This window comes from Anastrepha ludens, chromosome 5 (assembly GCF_028408465.1).
Source record: "Anastrepha ludens isolate Willacy chromosome 5, idAnaLude1.1, whole genome shotgun sequence".
Classification (NCBI taxonomy): Eukaryota; Metazoa; Arthropoda; class Insecta; order Diptera; family Tephritidae; genus Anastrepha; species Anastrepha ludens.
The window spans coordinates 85,332,402-85,352,535 of NC_071501.1; the positions used below are offsets into that span (position 1 = coordinate 85,332,402).

Genomic DNA, 20,134 nt, shown 5'->3' on the forward strand with positions numbered 1-20,134 from the left:
CCGGCATTGGATCGCATATCGTTTTGAGGGACGGCGAGGAAGCCGACTGTATTATTGCATTATTTTAATAACATCAGCAAAGACGTGTACAAGAAACGCTGGTAGTACAAAAGCGCATAAGTGCCAAACCGCAGCTTTGAAGGGCCGCTTAGCTCTCGACCACAACAATTCAACGCATAATTACTCGCTAAATGAGCGGCACTAAGTTAACGCAACTAAATGAACCCATCAATTAAGTATTTAAGTACCTACGAATAGGTGCGTATGTGTACACTTTTACTTATGCCCCTCCCCCCCGCCTATGCAGGAGCGTGCGTGTGTTTCTACTCATGTTTTCTCATATTGTGAAAATGCTTACTTGAACAGCTGCTCTACAACGCTACAGAGTCGTCCAATTTGACCGCCTTCACACCACTACCGCCCGCCTTGGCGTGCGTGTTTGCACAACTGCCATTGGCACCGCGTCGTCAAATATCAGAACCTTCATGCGAATCGCCTACATAACCCTCGTCTGGACTATCGGCTAGCGGTCCGTTTAAATGCCGCAGTTTTGAGGATTCTTCGGTTGCCGTCGCGGTCGTCGCTGTTGCTACTGTTGTATTGCTTGCAGACATTGTCACTGTGGTTGCATTGCTGCTGCTGCTGCTGCTACTGCTGCTTCTGCCGTCATTACTGCTACTAGCAGCTGTCGATGTGGTGGGTGAGACGTCATTCTCATCGCATTCGGGTATGGTAGAGGCGTCCGCCTGTGCGGCTACACAACGTTTGGCAGCTGATGTGGATGTGGTGGGACCCGTGCTGGTGCTCGCATTGGCCAACGTCGCGCCGGTTGTTATTGTGGACACTTGCGTTTGATTTGTTGGACCATTTGGTGTTAGTACAACCGTTGTTGCAGACTTGTGTTGCTGTTGCAACATGTGTTGTTGTTGCTGTTGTTGTGGTAGCTGCTGTTGCGGCGTATGCGCTTGCGGGCTCAATACACCGACAATGGTTGGCGGGTAGCGCACAGCCTGCATATGATAGCCGGGCAAACAAGGCGGCCACTGCTGAAATGTGGCTGTTGAGATGGTTGAAGCGCCACCGCCACTACCGCCCCCCACGCTGCCGTCATGCAAGCTTAGTGCGGGACTTTGGCTGCTCTTGTAGCCCTCTGGCGGTGAGGGATATTGCACCAAGTGCTGTTGCTGTTGCTGGGCTTGCGGATAGCCCTCGGCTGTGAAGCGCACATTGGGTATGTATTTATCGTAGGTTGGTGTGCCGGAGCGCTGCAGGAACTCCGCTTCTAGGCTATAGCGCATGCCGGCGTTCGCAGCCGAGGCGGCGAATTGCTGCTGCTTATGCGCGCGGTTGTGTGGCAATGTGCGGTAATAGTTTTGCTGTTGAATGTGTTGCAATTGTGAAGGATCGGCGCCCAGCGAGTGTTGTTGCTGTAGCTGCAAGTGATGATGCGAAGGTGGTGGTGGTGGCGCATTTTGTTGCATGTGTGCATTGCTGTAGTCATACGCGAAGCCGTCCTGACCCAAAAAACACACGGGATTCAGATGCACATCCACTTGGTGCTGTGGGGCGGGAGCGCTGCTCATGCTGTTCATAACCGTTTTCAATTGCATGCCACGCGGCAGTGTTGTCATGGCGGCAAAGCGTGACGCGGCCGCCGCATTCAACTGCATATTCGACGGCCGTATGATCTGCGAACCATACTGAGGTGCCAGCTGATAGCAGTTGTCGTACTGCACTGGTGTCGTCGACATGCCCTGTATGCTGCATGGGCCCGAGCACTCGCTAGCGGCATCGTAATCACCATCCAACGAAGACGCAGTTTTCAGTTTGTTGTGATTTACGCTCTCCGCATCGTTCACCAAATCTGGATTCTTCTCTTGGTAGTTACGCACAGACGAGGGTGGCGAGCAGTAGCTCATGGCGTTGCCAACTAAAATGGGCGGTGGCGTGCCACTTGCCCCTGCCATACTCACGCTCAGCTGTAGGGTTTGGCCACTCTCGCCAACCACCGCCGCAGAAGTTGGTGTTTGTTGTTGGTAGTGAGCGGGCGCATACAATAACAGATTCTGTTTCATTTGTCCGCCAATGATGACGCCACCATTTTCTTTGCACAACTTCGTCGGCGTCATGCCTTCCGCCATCAATAGGCCAGCACCGCCATTCAGCGAGTCACCGTCGTTCAGTATCGATGAACATTTCATCAACCCAGTCTCGTTGCCGCCGTTGTCGGTCGCATGCGCGCTACCGCCGACGACATTCGTAACCGTACCACCGCCCGTACACTTCTTACGCTTGTTGGGTTGCCGCTGCTTACATTTAACTACGATCGTGCAAAGCAGCACAACGAAGATAACGCCGGCACCAGTGCTGCTCGCTATGATGTAGTTCATATAGTCGCGCGGAAAGGAGACCTCATTCACCACTGGCGGTTCTTTGATTATGACGCGCAGCGTGTAATTGCTGAACGTAATGCCCGCCACATTCTTCCCCACGCACGAAAAAGTGCCATTATCTTCGGGGCCGACATTGTAAATGAAAATCTCGCTGCGTTTTTCCTCCGCGCTGCCGCCCTCATCTATGTAGTAGTACATGTGCAGATTATCGATCAGACTGTCGTTTGTCATCACCTGCCCGTTGAAAAGCCACAGCACTTGTGGCTCGGGAATGGCGCGCACAACGCAAACTATGGACATATTGCGGCCCTCTGATATCTCTGTGTACGTAGACGATGGTGTCACCTCGGGCAGGCAAGCGAGTTCCTCCTTCTTCAGCGACTTGATTGTCTGCCCTTTGAGCCTTGGTGGCTCAACGCACTTAGGCTCCTCAACTTTTGGCGTCACATAGTTGTTCAGCCACGCGTGCACATCCAACAATCGGCAGTCGCACATCCAACGATTGCTCTGCAAGCTGATGCCATGCAGCGATTTGGGCAGAATATGCGGCCCCTGTATGAAACCGATGCGATTGCCATCCAGTCGCAACCACTCCAGATTGTCCATGCCAATGAAAGCCTCATTCTCGATGCGCTCGATCTGGCAATTGCTCAGCTCGAGCGTTGTCAAAAACGAAAGATGACGGAAGGCCGACGTTTTCAGCTCGCGTATGGGATTGCCGTTCAGCGAGAGACGCATCAGTGAACTGTAGTCCTGAAAGGTCTCGGTGGGCACATTTTGCAACATATTATCGGACAGATCCAATTCGACCAGATTGGTTAAACCGCGAAAGGCTTTCTCGTGTATGCGTATCAGCTGATTGCGCGACAAATAGATTTTCTGCAGATTGAGTAAATCCATGCGCAGGAAACGCTCGCTCTGCAAAACTTGCAGACTATTACCCGTGAAGTTGAGTACCTGCGTGCCAGGATCCATGCCCTCGGGTATGTTAGGCAGATGCTGTCCGCCACACTCCACCGTCTGTTTGCCACCCTTCCACTTGCAGATGCAAACTTCGGCTGGGCAGGTGTGGGTCAGGCGACAGGTAGCCAATACGATCAGTATTGTGGGCAGTAAAAGGCGTGTTGATGAATGGTGCATGTTGTTGTTGCTGCTGTTCAAATTTACATACACGTTGCGTCGCGCGCAATTATTTAACAGCAGGCGCCAAGAAATATGCAATGGTCAGCGTGGACGTGAGGTCAGCATGCAACTAAGCGCCGAATCATGCTGCCACAAGTGTTTTGCGCCTGTATGTATGCAATAGATTTTGTAAATGCGCTAATTTTCTGCTGATGCCAAATATATTCCAGGACTTTTTTTTTGTTTTGTTAGTTAGTACTAAAACTATAAACTAGTGGTGCTTTGTCGCGCATTTGCAACTTTTTCTTAAGCTATTTGTGAACCGAAAAGTAGGCAATGCTTGCTTCAACAATTTTACACGCAAGACTATGCAAAATTTATCAATTACTGATCAGTCCGTTCGCGGGTTTTAAAGTTTCAAAAGACCTGCAAATTTAGCGCATACAAATACAATACTTCAACGCCTGCTTGTAGGCTTTCATATGACTCAGTACTTAGTATTCACAAGTTTTTCCTCAATTTTGTTCTTCTTCAAATACTAACTTGCCGCAATGCCATCTCTTTTCTAGCTGCTATTTGCCAGCTTAGTTATATAAAATTTGGCGCGTGCTTGCATTTACCATTAGGGACCCTTTTCTCTTTCCTCGCCACTTCGTTTTATGTCACCACCACGCCCTGTTTATTGATTTACGTCAGCTATCTGCCGCTTTATTTCGCTACATAACTCGCCGTCTGACGTCAGTAATTGCTGCTGCTTTCTTGCATGCCGCCCAAAGCTGCTACTGTTGCTGCTTTCATAAGCGCTGATGTGACTTCAATTCAATGCTTTTAGCTGCTATATCATTTACGTCATTTACGCTGCTTTGCCGCCACAGCCTATCTTGCCATCCAAATTAAGTTCATAATCAAAATGTGACATTCTTTCTCTAAGGTTGTCGTGAATAAGCTGAGACAGCCGAGCTGTCAAACAGTTTTCTGCTGTGCGGCTCTGCCAGTCCGATGCTCCTTTTATTTTGCACTTTGTCTAGCGACACTTTTGGCATACAAATTGATTCATTTGACAAACGCGCGACACAAACAAGTGACAAAGAGTATAGCAGTTAGGCTCAGTGCTGTCAGCAGTCAAAATTGTCTACTATTCGCGTCTACCCCGCTCAGCTGGCGGCGCCTTTTTTGCTACTTCTTCACTACTTTACTTGCTTTGGCCTGACTTGTGCATTAATTTCTTTGCTGTCAGCACAAAACCAGCGCTCGACACATTTTTATAAACTCGCCCTGTTTTTGTAGTTTCTTATGCTTTGCCACACTCTACTTCATTTATGCCACTTTATTTTCGCGCCTTTCTCATTCACTGTCAGTGTCAGTATCAGCCCCATTGGCACGCCGGTGCTTGGCACAGCACCAACAATCGGAGTGTGGGCCGTTCTATTATTGCCCACTCTTTAATTTAGTTCCTTCTTTTAAATAGTGTATTTTTATTGCTGCTGCTGTGGGTGATGATTTTGCGTGCAAAGCTGTTTTGCTATGCTTTCAAGTGCTTTGCTGTCAGGCTGCTTCCCACAAACAGTTATTATGCTGTTGACCAGGTAGTGTTGTTGCTGCATTTACTGTATGAATTTGCGTTGGCGTCTACTTTATGCTCCTGCTCTGCTGTAACAAATTTCGCCTACATGCATTTAAAAGTCTGCAACTTTGCTGCCTCCCAATCGGCGTTGCTTGCCTGAAGCGTCGGTTGTTTGTGTTGCTGTTTTCGATATCTGTCGCTGCACTTCCCGCCTTCCCTGGCTTTTCTGTTTCTGCTCTCTATGCTCTCTACACAGCAACGTCGGCAAATTGCTCTTCACGTGCACTTTGTTTGCGGCGTTTGCGTAGCTCTTTTAGTCATCACCTCAGCGATTGCAGTGAATCTCCGAAACCAATAATCTTGCAGGAAAATACTTTTAATGCCGCTGGTGATTTGCGATTGTTGATATCTGTAATGCAAAGGTGAAAATGATGGGAATTAATTAGTTCTTGAATGTTAGAAGAAAAAAAGCGTAAGACTTAGCATTAAATCTATTCATTTTCGTAATCCACTGTTGGGAAAGAAAACAAAAGCAATTAATTGTGTGGATACGCAAGAAAGACTTTTCAAAAACAGCTAGCGTTATATATTTTTTTTTCTCCTTTTTTATTAAATATGCTTATGTAGTAAGTACTCAGTAAGAACAATTCGTTATGGATTCTTTCCAATTTTTGATGTGAAACATCTATTGGCTCACTTGTAAACCGAATCGTTGGCGTGGCGACGCTTGCCGTGGCGACGGGTCGCCACGCTATACTAAGGTATACATATATATATTTTATGTGTAGTAGTATGAGAAGTTCTAAGCCAATTTCAAAGGAACAACTCACAAATGATTTGGGTTAAAGTGTGTTAGTACTCGTATGTGTGCCATGTTAGAGAGACAAATGTAGAGTTGCTAAAGAGCTGAAGTTGGATGCTCGTGAGTGCTTAGTAAATGTTGGTGTGCTATGTGTTTTTGAATGTGTTCGGTAATTTGCTATGTAGATAATAGGAATTCGATTACAGAGAATTCATGGGAAACTGGCAGGCTGGCTAGAGTGGGCACCTTTGAGAAGCGCTCTCTGTGCGAAGAAATGACGAAGGTCAGTGTTTGAGTTGAAAAATATCAAAAGGTCACAGAAAGCAGGGCCACAGCAGAAAGAAGTTGCATTACTCAATTATTTAAACCAAGTGGAACTATTTTGCAATGCCAAATTTATTGCTTTCTTAATTCGAAATGAAAAGTACAAACTTATTTAATAGCAAATTCGAGATATGCCAGCTCGTAATGAGCAAAAGTTGAAATTGAATAAAAAGTTTAAGCCTATGGAGGAAGGCATATTTTAAAGACACATTTTGATTATCATACAAAGTGACACAAAATTAATCATGCTATCGGATTATTTATATTTCTTACAAATGGTGCAGTACGTCAATCATAATTGAAATTTGTGAAGTGTAGAGCTGCTGTATAAAAACAGACAAGCAATGGCGGGCGTAAAGGTCAAAAGTCATCACTCAATATAATTTCTTCATTTATTATTTTTTAAATTTTATTTAATAATTTTCAAATACAAAACAGGATAATTAATTTTGCGCCACCTGAAAATTCAAAAATTCCATCACCCAAAATCATTTTTTTATTTATTATTTTTTTAATTTTATTTAATAATTTTCAAATACAAAACTGGGTGATTAATTTTGCGCCACCTGAAAGCTCAAAAAATTTCATCACTCAAAGTCATTTTTTTATTTAATTTTATTTAATAATTTTCAAATACAAAACTGGATGATTAATTTTGCGCCACCTGAAAGCTCAAAAAATTTCATCACTCAAAGTCATTTTTTTATTTAATTTTATTTAATAATTTTCAAATACAAATCTGGATGATTAATTTTGCGCCACCTGAAAATACAAAAAATTTCAGCACTCAAAGCACACTTCAAAAAGAATTTCAATTGCAAATCAACAACAATCCAAGAGAATCTACTACCAAATATGGAGCAACAATAGATGATGTATTTGTGAGATATCTTGATAATATTTCATCCAATACTTTTGTAACGTACTTTAGTTATCATCGACCAATCGTCACAGAAATAAATCGAATATAACTATTACTGAAGTCACAGATGAAAGTATTTAAATTGTGGCTTGATATTAATATCGAATTTTGATATCACATGTAAATAAATGTTTATTAAATAAAGTTACCATTTTCTGTAAGAAATTCGTAATACTGCATTTTTTCATTAGGCTATATTTAATTCCTGTAATAATACTATCTTTTATGCATATTACTTGTACACACACGATGTTTCACATCTGCCAGGCGTCCCATGACGGCTCACATTTTTTTATCTAAAATTTCACCCTCTTGCTGTTAAGTGAAATAATGTGGCAGTGGGTATACGCAATACTTCTCAGGTGAAGGGGAGACTTGTTTCTGTTTTGCTTCGCATATATACAATCGTCAGAAATTTCCATTAGAGATGTAAATTGTTCGACCCCGAAATTGCGGGACTATAAAATGCTTAAAAACAGAGGCAATATTGGAATTCCATATTATCCAGGAGTCCAATTAATTATGAAGACCGTAAATAAGAAAGGGACAAGAGAATTACTTGAGCTCTCAAGGAAGAACATCTCGAAAATCACCGATCATTAACTGTTAGGTAGACTAGGAGTATTTTCGCATGAATAATGCAGAATTTTTAGAGACGAGGAAGAGTAGGAAACAATACAATACTTCCTCTGTATTTTTCCAGCCTTAGCTAAGAGTAGTGTAGGTTGTCAGGAAAACACCATTTTGACTCTCTTACGAAACTAGCCGATATTGGGCTGAAACCAATCATATGCTTCATAAGAGCGTCTAAATAATAACATGATAAATAAATACTGAGGTTCCCGTGAATCAAAAAACCACTCCTAGGTCCTTAATCCCATCGATCTTTTGAGGAGTGGTATTAGATAAATGGTACGATGTAACAAGTGGCTTGGACAACTTAGAAAACGTTACTTTATGGCATTTTTTCATGTTCAGGAAAAGGAGATTCACAGCAGCTTATCGAGTTCTGATTGTAAAACAACCGAGTCATTAAAACAACCAAACTCAGATTAAATTTTCAAACCATCGGCATACAGAAGAAATCTCGTTGCAGAAAAGCACGAGGAAATGTCGTTTATGAAGAGAATAAAAAATTATATTTCTAAGATGCTACTCTGGGCATGTCCCCCAGAGGAGGCAATAAATGGTTTCGATGAAATACCATCAATAAGATTCCTAGAACTGCTGTTTTCCAAAAAAATGTAATCCATTCCAATAAAATACAATGAACACCAAAAGTTTGCCTATTAAACAGCTAAGATTTTGTGGAAAATCGTACCAAAAGTCTTAGTGGTATCAGTGTAAATTACATCCATTTGGACGCCAAGCCAAAAATACGTAAAGCAGTCTGCCGAAAAAATTGAAAGATTAGTTAATATAGATCGAGCCACCACAAGTCCGTGCTGAATAGTGCAAGCAAGTTATTTTAAAATAAAATGAAGCTTATCTTTAACCATTCGGGAGTGCGTAGGTTCGAATGTTCGTGGAACATGAACATCAAATACTAGAAAATATGTTTTCAAATAGTGATCGCACCTCGGAAGGCAATGGCAATCATCCACTTGACGTTCGGCATCGCTTAAAACTGTAGGTCCCTCCATTTGTCGAGCAACATCAAAAGGCACACCGCATAGGAGAAGGAGCTCGGTCAAACACCTAACAGCGCCAATTATTATTATTTTTATTTAATTTTGTTTTTACCTCTAAGTGGTTAGGGTAGTCAGAATTTTCAAAATATTGGGTAGTCGAAAAATTATTTTCGTATATTGTCAATAGATGTCGTTGGAGTCATCTATCTCCAGTGCTACCAATCACATTGTGTCATATCATATGGTGTTAGAAAGGTGACATTTTAAGCTTCATTCAACCAAAAAAAAAATTAAATTCGGAGAAGTTGAAAAAAAGTTATAACTGTTCAAAAATTAGTTAAAATAATGAAGAAATTCGCTATATTTTGAAATTTTTGTATAGAAAAGGGAAGAATGCCACGCAAGCCACCAATGAAATTTGTGAAGTTTACGGAGATGCTGCGGTATCAGTTCGTGTAGCACAACAATGGTTCGCTCGCTTCCGTTCTGGAAATTTCGATGTGAAAGATGTACCTCGCTCCGGTCGACCTATCGTTGAAAAAGTCGATGAAATTATGGAAAAGATTGACCAGGACCGTCACATAAGCTGCCATGACATCGCCAAGGCACTAAACATTCATCATCAAACGGTTTTGTGCCATTTAAAAAAGGCTGGTTACAAAAAGAAGCTCGATGCTTGGGTACCATATGAATTGTCTGTGAAAAATTTAATGGACCGAATTAACATCTGCGATTCTTTGCTGAAACGAAATGAAATCGAACCATTTCTGCAGCGAATGGTAACAGGAGACGAAAAGTGGATCAAATACGACAATAATGTGCGAAAAAGATCATGGTGCAAGGGTGGTGAAGCTCAACAAATGGTCGCAAAGCCAGGATTGACGCCTCGTAAGGTTATGCTGTGTGTTTGGTGGGATTGGAAAGGAATAATCCACTATGAGCTGCTCCAGCCTGCTCGAACGATTGATTCTACACTTTACTGTCAACAACTGATGAGATTGAAGCAAGCAATCGAAAAAAAGGTCCAGAACTGATCAGCAGAAAGGGCGTCGTCTTCCATCAGGACAACGCTAGGCCACACACATCTTTGATGACTCGGCAAAAACTGGTAAAGCTTCGCTGGGAAGTTTTGATGCATCCACCATATAGCCCTGACCTTGCACCATCGGACTACCATTTGTTTTGGTCAATGCAGAACTTCCTTAATGGAGTAAAGTTGGCTTCAAGAGAAGCCTGTGAAAATTACTTGTCGCAGTTTTTCGCCGAGAAACCACAAAAGTTTTACACTGATGGAATAATGTCTCTAGAAGAAAAATGGCGAAAGGTGGTCGACCAAAATGGTACATATTTGGTTTAATAGAGTTCATTATAAGTATAAAAAAAATGAGTTGAAGTTTGATTAGAAATACGAAAAGACTTTTTCGACTACCCAATATTTGATTTTTTTGCATTTACTTAAAGTATAATATCTTAAAAGTATTGTGTGGAAATTTGAATTTTGAAAATACGCTTCCACAGCTGGTTTGACTTTATCATTTGATGAAAAATGCTTCTCGCGCATGCGTTGTTGTAGACCTGAACCCAGATGACAGTCGTTAGAGGACAAATCTGGCTAATTTGAACTTTAATAAAGGGATTTTAGCCATTGTCAAACTGCTCTTGTGTTGTTCTGTTGGGAAAGTATTTTTTTTACTTTTTTCACGATTTTTTTCCTTCAGCTAGTCTAAAAGGCTAGAATAATATTCAGAAATCATTGAACAACCTAGTAAAGTACTATTCAATATATTCTTCAGATAGACTGCATTTGTCGATCATTTTTGGCTGTTTTTTTTTGCACCCTAAAAACTCAGTTCTCCGCCAAATACAAACTCAGCAAAAGAGTTGCTGTAAACGCTTAGAGCTCTACCAGTGCTAGAAATAAAGCTTTTCTTTCCTCAGGAAAGGAATTTTCTGTAATGAAAATTTTAGTTAATGTATCTGAATAAAAAAGATACTACACTCGACAATCTCGAGATTTTCGGTACTCAAAAAATAAAGCGGGATCCCAAATCTGTTGTTCATTGTGACAATACCGGGACGTAGACATCGATGGTGTTATTTTCTTTTATCTTTTTATTTTTTTGGTGTGTGAGGTAAGGTTAAAATTGTCTTCGCACTTACAGCGACCGTCGTCTAATGCGTCGTGTGGTGAGACCACTAAAACGATCCCTCCTCTCTTCTTGGGGAGACACCCTTCGCGGGACTGCTTCCTATATTACTTCGGGTGGGCATCGACAGTTGCTTGCCAGTTGCCTCGTGAGCTTATCTGGGCAGAAAACAAAGCAAGTAAGCAGTAGAACTAACCTCAACCTCATCATCATCATCATCATTAGTCCTACAGCCTGCTGCTTGCACTAGAACTAGACGAACTAAGATGCTTACGATTTATTTTCAGCAAACCCCAATGGGAATATAAATAAATAACACCGCTTGAATCACTGCAAGCCACAAATTTCAAATTTGCATTTAAAATTCATTAGCTTTACATCATTAAAGCGAACTTCAAATTATTAAAGCTCTTTTCGCCTTACCAGGACGCAGATAATATCCTAATAACTAAAATATGCCTCGAAGAAAATTTTGCACATTACATTTTGCTTTCAGCCATTACAATTAATGAAGTTAATACACACGAAAGTGCACGAAATCGCAAATATTTACAGTTAAATATGTTTGTATGTGAACTCAAAGTCCAACCGCCACACCTACCCATAAACACCCGACAGCTGTTTGTGCAAGCCAAACAAGTTGTTAGCTCATTTACCTTATGGACACTCAATGCTGCGTGTAAGTAAATTAAACTTTACGACAAACACTTTGTATATTTACTACCTTTGCTGCTTTGCATGCCGGCTACTTGACTAACGGCCAACAAAAAGAACAAAAACAACAAGCAGAAACAATGCGAAGAAACAAGTACGCCAATGACAGCAGCAGGTAGCAATCGGTGCCCGAAGAAAAATGGCTACAACAGCAAGTGCAATAACAAAGCCAACAATAAATCATGCAACATATTGTATGGAAGATACTTAAAGGCATAAAATATAAATTACGCAAAATTAAGCTAAACACATAGGAAAGCACACACGCACAAAAACAAACGCACAGGAACGCAAAGGAAAGGAAGGCAGAGGAAAAGAAAGGATTTCAGAACCCAAAAGCAAAAAAGGTCCTTAGACAACGCTAAAGAGAAGAAGGCAAGTCGGCAGGCACTGCTAAGGGCACATTTTATAAAATAAGCTACATACAGCCGTTGAAAAGTACCTAAGAACGATGCGTTGGCAACCAAATATAATATTACTGTGGGCAAAAAGTAAGGTGAATTTGGTTGTAAAATGAAAAATATTTATTTATTCTTGTAAATCAATTTCATCCCCTTCAAAATAATACCCTTTCGATGAAATACACTTATGCCAACGATTTTTCCAATCACTGAAACATGTCAAATAGTCCATTTATGGTATAGCCATCAGCACCTTCTTCGATTCAGCTTTCATCTCCTCAATCGACTCGAAACGCGTTCCCCGGAGTAGTCTCTTGAGTTTTAGGAATAGCCAGAAGTCACACGGAGCCAAATCAGGCGAATACGGTGGTTGCGGAACGATATGCGTGGAATTTTTGGCGCAATGGTTGCGAAGAACGAGTGCAGTGTGAGACGTTGCATTATCGTGATGCAAAAACCAAGAGTTGTTGGCCCATAATTCTGGGCTTTTCAGACGAATTGCTTTACGTAAACGACGCATAACGCTCAAATAATATTCCTTATTAACAGTTTGGCCAGGTGGAAGGAATTCATAGTGCACCACACCACGAAAATCGAAAAAAAAACTGTCATCATGACCTTTATTTTTGAACGACTTTGACGTGCTCTTTTCGGTCTGACCTCGCCTTTAGCACGATATTCGCTTGATTGGTCGGTTGTTTCAGGGTCGTAAGCATAAATCCAAGTCTCATCTCCCGTAACCCGTAATGATGCATTTGAGCTTGTCCTGATAGTCTGAAAGCATTGTTTCACACACATCAACGCGACGACTTTTTTCCAAGAAATTGAGAGTTTTCGGTACCAAACGAGATTTGACTTTTCGTAGGCCCAAATGGTCGCTCAAAATGGTTTTCCCAGATCCTTCTGATATTCCGATCATATCAGTAAGGTCTCTAACCGTCAACCGACGATTTTTGACCACTAACTCCTTCACTTTATTGACGTGTTGGTCATCTGTTGAGGTCGATGGTCGTCCGGAGCGCTCCAAGTCATCAACACGTTCTCGACCCTCTTTGAAGTCTTTGTACCACTTATAAACATTTTTCTGCGACATGGTCGAATCACCAAATGCCTTCTGCAACATGCTAAACGTTTCCGCAGCCGAAATTTCATTCCGCAAACAAAATTTGATGGCACTTCTCTGCTTAATCAAATCAGACATTGTAAAAATCGAAAAATGCACTCTTGGTCGTTTGGTAAACACAAGCGTAAATATATTAGTGATAATTACATTCACAAGAAAGTGGGCCCAGATGTTATTAACAGTGCTGCCAACTCATGAAAAAAAATAACTAGAGCGAAATTTTAATCCCGCGAAGTTTGACAAATAAATTCACGATGCAGTAGCGGTACTTTTTGAGCTTGAATATATTTGCTGTGATCACCCAATCACTAAACTGCGTCAATTTACTTCATTTTCTTCAAGTGTTCCCAATGCTTTTTTGCGCTTTGGAGGGAGGCACTGAAATTTTTATGAGAAATGTACTTACGAGCGCTTCGGTCTGTATCCAAAATTTTGTGAATTGTTTCTAATTTTGCTCGCAACAAGAGTAGCTGAATTAGCTCGGGAATTAACTTCTCTTACTACTCGAACAAAAATTTTAATTGATAACCAAGCGGCCTCGGACTAACTCGGAATCTGTTCAACAATGCAGATGCAAAATGGGTGAACTCGGCGGAAGTGGGGAGGTCAGTATTACTGGATACCAGCAGACAAAGGAATATAAGAAAATGGAAGAGAAACCGATGAGCTCACTAAGGCAGGTATTTGCTGGCCGAAATTGAGCACGCTAGATATATGCGCATCACTATCCTTTCTGAAAAAAGAACTGAATGAGAAACTTGCCCTGGAAACCCTCTGGTCGACATGGAAACACTAAACCTCGTACAAATCTGCCAAATTTATGCTTGGAATCCGAAAACTACAAACTTGATTTTATCACTTTCTAGAAAAGACTGCAAAAATTGGTTGGAATACTCACGGGACGCTGTCTCATCCCACATTACCCAGCTCAAAATGGTATTAGCCCAGAGCATTGCGTGTAATAAATGCAATGAAACGAATGCTATAGGTACTTTGAAGTACTCAATTTGCCACTACCCTGCTCTCTGTGGGACTCGCCAAATGTAGGACTGTAGGACTCGCCAACTGTAGGACTCGACAACACATTTTTCACCCTTGAAGGAAATTGCTGACAAAAGGCTGAACGGCTTGTTAAGACTCTCGAAGACCAGCACTAAGAATGGAATCAAATAATATCTTCGACTCCTGATTCACAGCACTGGTAACACAATAGACCCTAGAGGTCTAAGTGGGATCTTTTTACAGATCAGCCAGCACCTCCTAACCTAAGCCTTCAGTTTTATATTGTAGTTGGTAAGTTAGTAAAAAATAAAGTATCTGGAGTATTTTTACACCAGTTTGCTTTAGTTGAAACGATTCAGTAATGACGAAAGGGAAAAATGACACCCCAGCTCTTCGGAAAGCAAGCATAGAATTGCAAAAGTTCGGGCAATCCTAGAAAGCCACTATATTTCAACACAGTTAATCGTTTCAAAGACGATGGCTGTTAATGTTCTGAAACATTTTTCTGAGTATAAAACAGCAGAAAACATCCACAGAAAAAAACACAGCACGAAAGATTACTAGCCAGATTGATAAGATGCTCGTTAGTTTGTAAAAACAGGATCTTAATAAAAGTGTTGCTGACGTTCATCGAGAAATTTTTGTTCCCCTGGAAAAGCCAACAACGAAAAAAAAAGAAAAGCTTAGTTTGGCAAAAGCAGCGCTTCACGGTCGACCGACTCAGAAGAAGCTATTGGTAATAGCAACGCAACGACAACTCCGAATTCAATTTTGATCGGGCGCACCAAACCTGGACTCAAAATCTGAGTCGTTATATTTTATTCGGCCATGAAACTGAAATAAATAGAGTTGATATAACTGGTAGGAAGTACACGAAGCATTCGATCGCAAGCTACCAGGGAAATTAAACTTTGAAAAAAGACGAGCCAAGAAACACCGAGAGATTGGTAAACACCTAAAACACTCAGGCTAAAAACCCATTCTATGATACTTAAAGCTCTGGTAAGTGAAAGGGTAGATAGTCAAGGGTTAAATAAGAGAAGTAACAGAAAGAAAGAGATAGGATAGAATAGCGACGGAGACAGAGATAGTTTGTCCTGCGAGAATTTCTCAGATTCTTTGGCAAACCTGAAAACATTCACCAGCTTCAGCGAACGAATTTTACTCATGCTCATAAAATCAGACCCAGAATTCGTAGCCTTGCTCTAGCAAATACAGAACACTTACAAAAAAAAATATCAGTGCTATCTGGCTCCCGTAAGCAATACAGGGAAATCGGGTCCTCAATGGTTCCTATGCTCATCATATGCTGGCCCTATGGGTTGTGTCCTGTAATACAATAATACAAACCATCAACGGAACATCTTTTTTCAAGTTTTGGAAGAAAGTTCGCCAGTCTTCTGTTCAGACTTGTCACAAAACACTTTGCAATTCTGCAGCGTTCTAGACTGGGCCATCGGTCTTTATGTAAATTGCTTACATAATCGCTGATCTAACTCATGATTCCTGCAGAACTGATTCCGATTATTGGTTCTGGCCCCTGTGGAGTGATCGCTGCTTCGCAGTTGGCCAATTTATATTTTCCTTCAATACTGCGGTGTCCTGGAACCCATGCAAGTACGAGCTTATTCTGTCTTGCAGCAGAACTAAGCTTCTTCTTACATTCCTCAACAATCTTTGAGGTTTTCTTTGCATTCCCCACGGCCTTCAGTGCAACCTGACTGTCACTAAAGACTCCAATCTGTTTCCTATTCCATTACCTCTAAATTATCCATTCTAGGAGAGAGTCACAGTCATGATGTGGGGCTGCTTTACGTAGAACAGTGTCGACCCAATTCATAGTATTGAAGGAAAGATTCCGGAAAGCAAGTCACGTTGAGGATACTTCAAAATGTAATGCTACTTTATGCGCTAAAGAGATTACCGGTGATTTGAAAATGTCAACAAGGCAATGATCCAAAGCACAGTGCCGTAAAAAGTTTTTCGAAGACCATTTGATCACTGTTCTGGATAAAGTATCTTCGAGTGCCGACTTAAGTCCAATAGAGCGTCTTTGAAACGACGTAAGAAATGCGCTCAGTATGCAGAATATCACAAATTTGGGTCAATGATTTCTAAATGCTGAGGTGTAAGAGAATCCATTCCTGTTGAATGTTGTAGAGGTTCAATTATGTCAATGTAAAGCCACTTTGCAGCGATAATAAAACCACAAAAAAAATTTCAACAAAATTTTGAAGTGTACTTTTTTCTTTCGCCTGCATTTGCTATCATTTGACTATTAGTTTTTAACGAGGAAACACACAAAATATATGTCGATATCCAGAAAAAATGATGTGGTACAATCAAAACTTGCACGTATTTGGAGTTTAAACTAAGTCACGATAACGCAATGAAAGAATACCAGCAGCAGAGCATTGAACTCATTTATTGAACTTTTAAATCGAAGTTGTTGAACAGACCTTGCAAAATATAAATGCAAGTATAAATCTTTAGTCCGACCAGTTCTTTGCTCCAGATCGGAGTCTTAGACAATAAGTGAAAAAGACAAAAATAAACTCCAAGTATTCGAGAGAAAAATTTTACGCTAATCTTCGATGCAGTCAAAGACAACGGCGAGTGGCATATAAGATGAACAATGAACTGGTCCAACTTATAAGAGGGAAAATATTGTGCGGCTTAAGGGGTTATATACCTTGTGGTCCGGTGAAATTAGCGAAAGTTGGGTTTTTTTTAAAGATATGTAGCAATAATTTTATTGTATAAAAGTTTTTATTATTGGATATTACAATGTTTAAAGAAAAAAAAAAGGCTTTGTTTGTGTAAAAATATTTAAAAATGGCGGAGTTCTGGCGTTTTCCCCCAAGACCCTTTTTTTGGAAGAGGCTTGCGGTGGACGCGATTCAAGTCCACCAAGTCAACTGAAATCAAAAAATCGAAAAGATTTCATTAGTATAGGGTTATATCTTCTTAGTGAACGATCAATATATTAAATATTTTGATTTTTGTGAAAATAGGAACATGTTTTTTAAAAAACTCCACTTCTACAGTTCTAAAATTGGCATTAAAAAATTCATATCTGCAAAATAAAAATTTATACATAAAAAGTTGATCGTTCACTAAGAGGCGACATCAATTACGAACAATTTAAAAAAAAAATTATAAAAATCGGTTGAATACTTTTTTTGCAATCGCGTCCACCGCAAAAGCATTTTTGGAAAAACACGTTTTTGAGATAATCGCGTTTAAAGTTTCAAGCGCCGCATGAGGCCATACGCTCAGGACGTGACGACGCACAATTTAAAACGCTGTAACTTTCGATCTATTGCTCAGATCTCTATGAAATTTTTGGAAAATGTTCTCAAGGGAGTGTACTTTACGATAAAGAAATAAAATTTATTTTGATTTTTTTGAAAAACACAAGGTATATAACCCCTTAACAAAGCTCCAAAGACTAAGATGACTAGACCATACCATGAGAATGGACCCCGCGAGAGCTCAAGGACAAAAAAAAAACTGATGCCAAAACATTTGCCACAAAAGTAAGTAAGACATCAAGATGGAGATGGACTGACGAACTAGAAGACGCCATGGGGAAACTCAACAACTGGAAGGAATCAACCAAAGCTCTAGTCAAATGGAGAAATTTTTTTGCAGGCTAAAGCTCACATAGAGCTGTGACGCCAAATGGTGATGATGATGATATGAAGTAAAAAAAGCCGGGTTTTTTAATCCAAAAACTCATGTGAATGGAAACATTTTTCTGTTTATCAATTAAAAAAAGTGCGTGTAGCGTAGTACACATAACAGAAGTGAAACTTTCAAGGCAGACAAAGAAAGAGGGAGAGACCCGAGTGAGAATGAGAGGGAGAGAGAGAGAGAGAGAAAATATACAATATATCTAAATAAATTCACAACATTTGCAGAGAATACAAATAGACAAAATTTACAAAAAACGGAGAAGGGTCGACCGGTGTAGGTAAACGACGGACACAAACCGTGGCAATACCGCGCACCAACATACAAGCGCCAAAAAGTAGGCAGTGTTATTTCTCACTAGAAATGAGCAACCACAAGGAAAATCTTAGAAAAAATAGCCTGAAGTGTATCTAAGATATGTATAAGATATAGCTCTCTCTCTCCTTTTCCTCTACGTTATATCTTTTTCCTCTTTCGCGGAACGAAAATGCCGAAAACGTTGCACGGCCCTGTAATTTTACTCTCCATTCTCGCTCATCCATTGACGCCTTAGATGTTTCACTTCAAAAGTATAAAACATTTAAGTGATTTTATTGAAAATGTCTCAATTGGAGAGAACTGGGTATCGTGCTTAGGTATTTGACAAAGGCTGTGCACGCCTACATATGTACATACAAACGTTCTCATCTAACTTTTAAAAAGACAATCTCTGCTATCACAGAAGCAAAAAAAACAAAACAGAAAAATCGACAGCTTTCATCGACAACATTGTAATCGTATGAAAGTACGTATGTATTATGTGTGCCTGTGTTGGTGCTTTCACACTTCGCAGGCAGAAAGCGACAGCAACGATAACTCAAAGCAAAAACAGGCGTATAAGGACACACACAGTCTTGCAGAGGCATTATTAGGGAAAGTTAGACAAAACAATGGTTGTACGAGCTTAAGCAAACAACAACCAACATTTCACAAACATTCATATACGAGTATGTCTGTCTGTCTGTGTACTTATGCGCCATGAAAGGCAAGCGAACTGTCTATTGTTTCGAATGTGACACAAAAGGTGTTGCCAGCAGCCTAATCTGAAAACAGTAACAGTATTGAGCCCTCTCATACTCTCTCGCACAAGTGTAGGTGTGTAGTTGTTGTTTGTAGTCGTACATACTCGTATTTATGCGAGCGGCAGTGTGTATGCGAACGAAAGTACTGGCAGTCGCGACAGCAACAACTCACAGCCCGCACAAACAAAAGATAAATAATCGGCAGTAAACTTTTGTATGAAGAGCAAACCCAGCGATTTAAAGCTAAGAAAGCAGGAAAACTTAGTCGAAGTAAAGAGAAAATAGTTGAGTTGTGAGCAAGTGTGTGTAGAGATGTGTATATTAACATACACATACATACAAACAAATACATACACAAGCACACACAACCAATGCAATTTATATTTTGCCGTTGTGAAGCTAATAAAGGAGGAGTGGGCGTGTGAATGGAAAATATTTCTTACTTTAACTTCAATCTTGAGCTACTTTTTGCATGATTAGCCGATTTCTTAGAGTGCTAAGTTGGTGGTTGCGCAATTTAACGGAGGAAAATGATTAAAAATACCTTATTTTAAATTTGAAGGAATTATGTCAATTATTTTTTTTTCAAAGGAATATTTTTTTTTTTTTAATTTGTCTAAGCATATAGACAAATTTATTTCTTGTAATAGTTACACATATTTTTGCACAGATTACCAAAAAACCTTTAAGTTTAATTAGGCAGCCACACAAACAAAAATCGACTCTTAAGCTTTTTATGGTTCACTAAACTTATTATTACTTATGATACACTTTGTTAAGGCGCTATAACAACAACTTATAGACAAGTTTTCACAACTTATTTCTTCTTTATTTAATTTTAATAAATTTTGTATGAAAATATTATTCATTCTTTTAGAAAAACCATATAAATTCAAGCTACACACTTTGTATAAATGAAAAAAAAAAATTGACGAATTTTTATCAGTACTTCACACTTTTTCTGAAAAATTGCGATTTTCCCGAAAAATGTAGGGTGCAAATTTATGGCGCAATGAATACTATGATAATAATGCAGAAGTTTAGAAAGGCTCAAAAATGACGTCGATTTTTGACAATTATTTTTTGCTGGCGTTGAATTTTCTCTTATTTTCTCTAAACGCACAGATTTTAAAAAATAACTTGCATCAAATGCTATAATGTTTAAACTCCATATATACTCCACAAAGACGATACTTCGGGATTTTGGCACCTAAAGACTATCTTATGCTCTT

The 20,134-nt window shown here is 40.2% G+C and overlaps 1 protein-coding gene across 1 annotated transcript in view; it reads right to left on the reverse strand.

The window, feature by feature from the left end:
* The window catches only part of LOC128862911 (uncharacterized), a 250,088-nt gene that overhangs the window by 21,416 nt on the left and 208,538 nt on the right, over window positions 1-20,134 (reverse strand). Inside the window, exon 4 of the mRNA XM_054101736.1 lies at window positions 359-5,488. Coding sequence (XP_053957711.1) covers window positions 468-3,533 — 3,066 coding nt within the window. The 5' untranslated portion in view covers window positions 3,534-5,488 and the 3' untranslated portion in view covers window positions 359-467. The remainder of the gene's footprint in view (window positions 1-358; window positions 5,489-20,134) is intronic.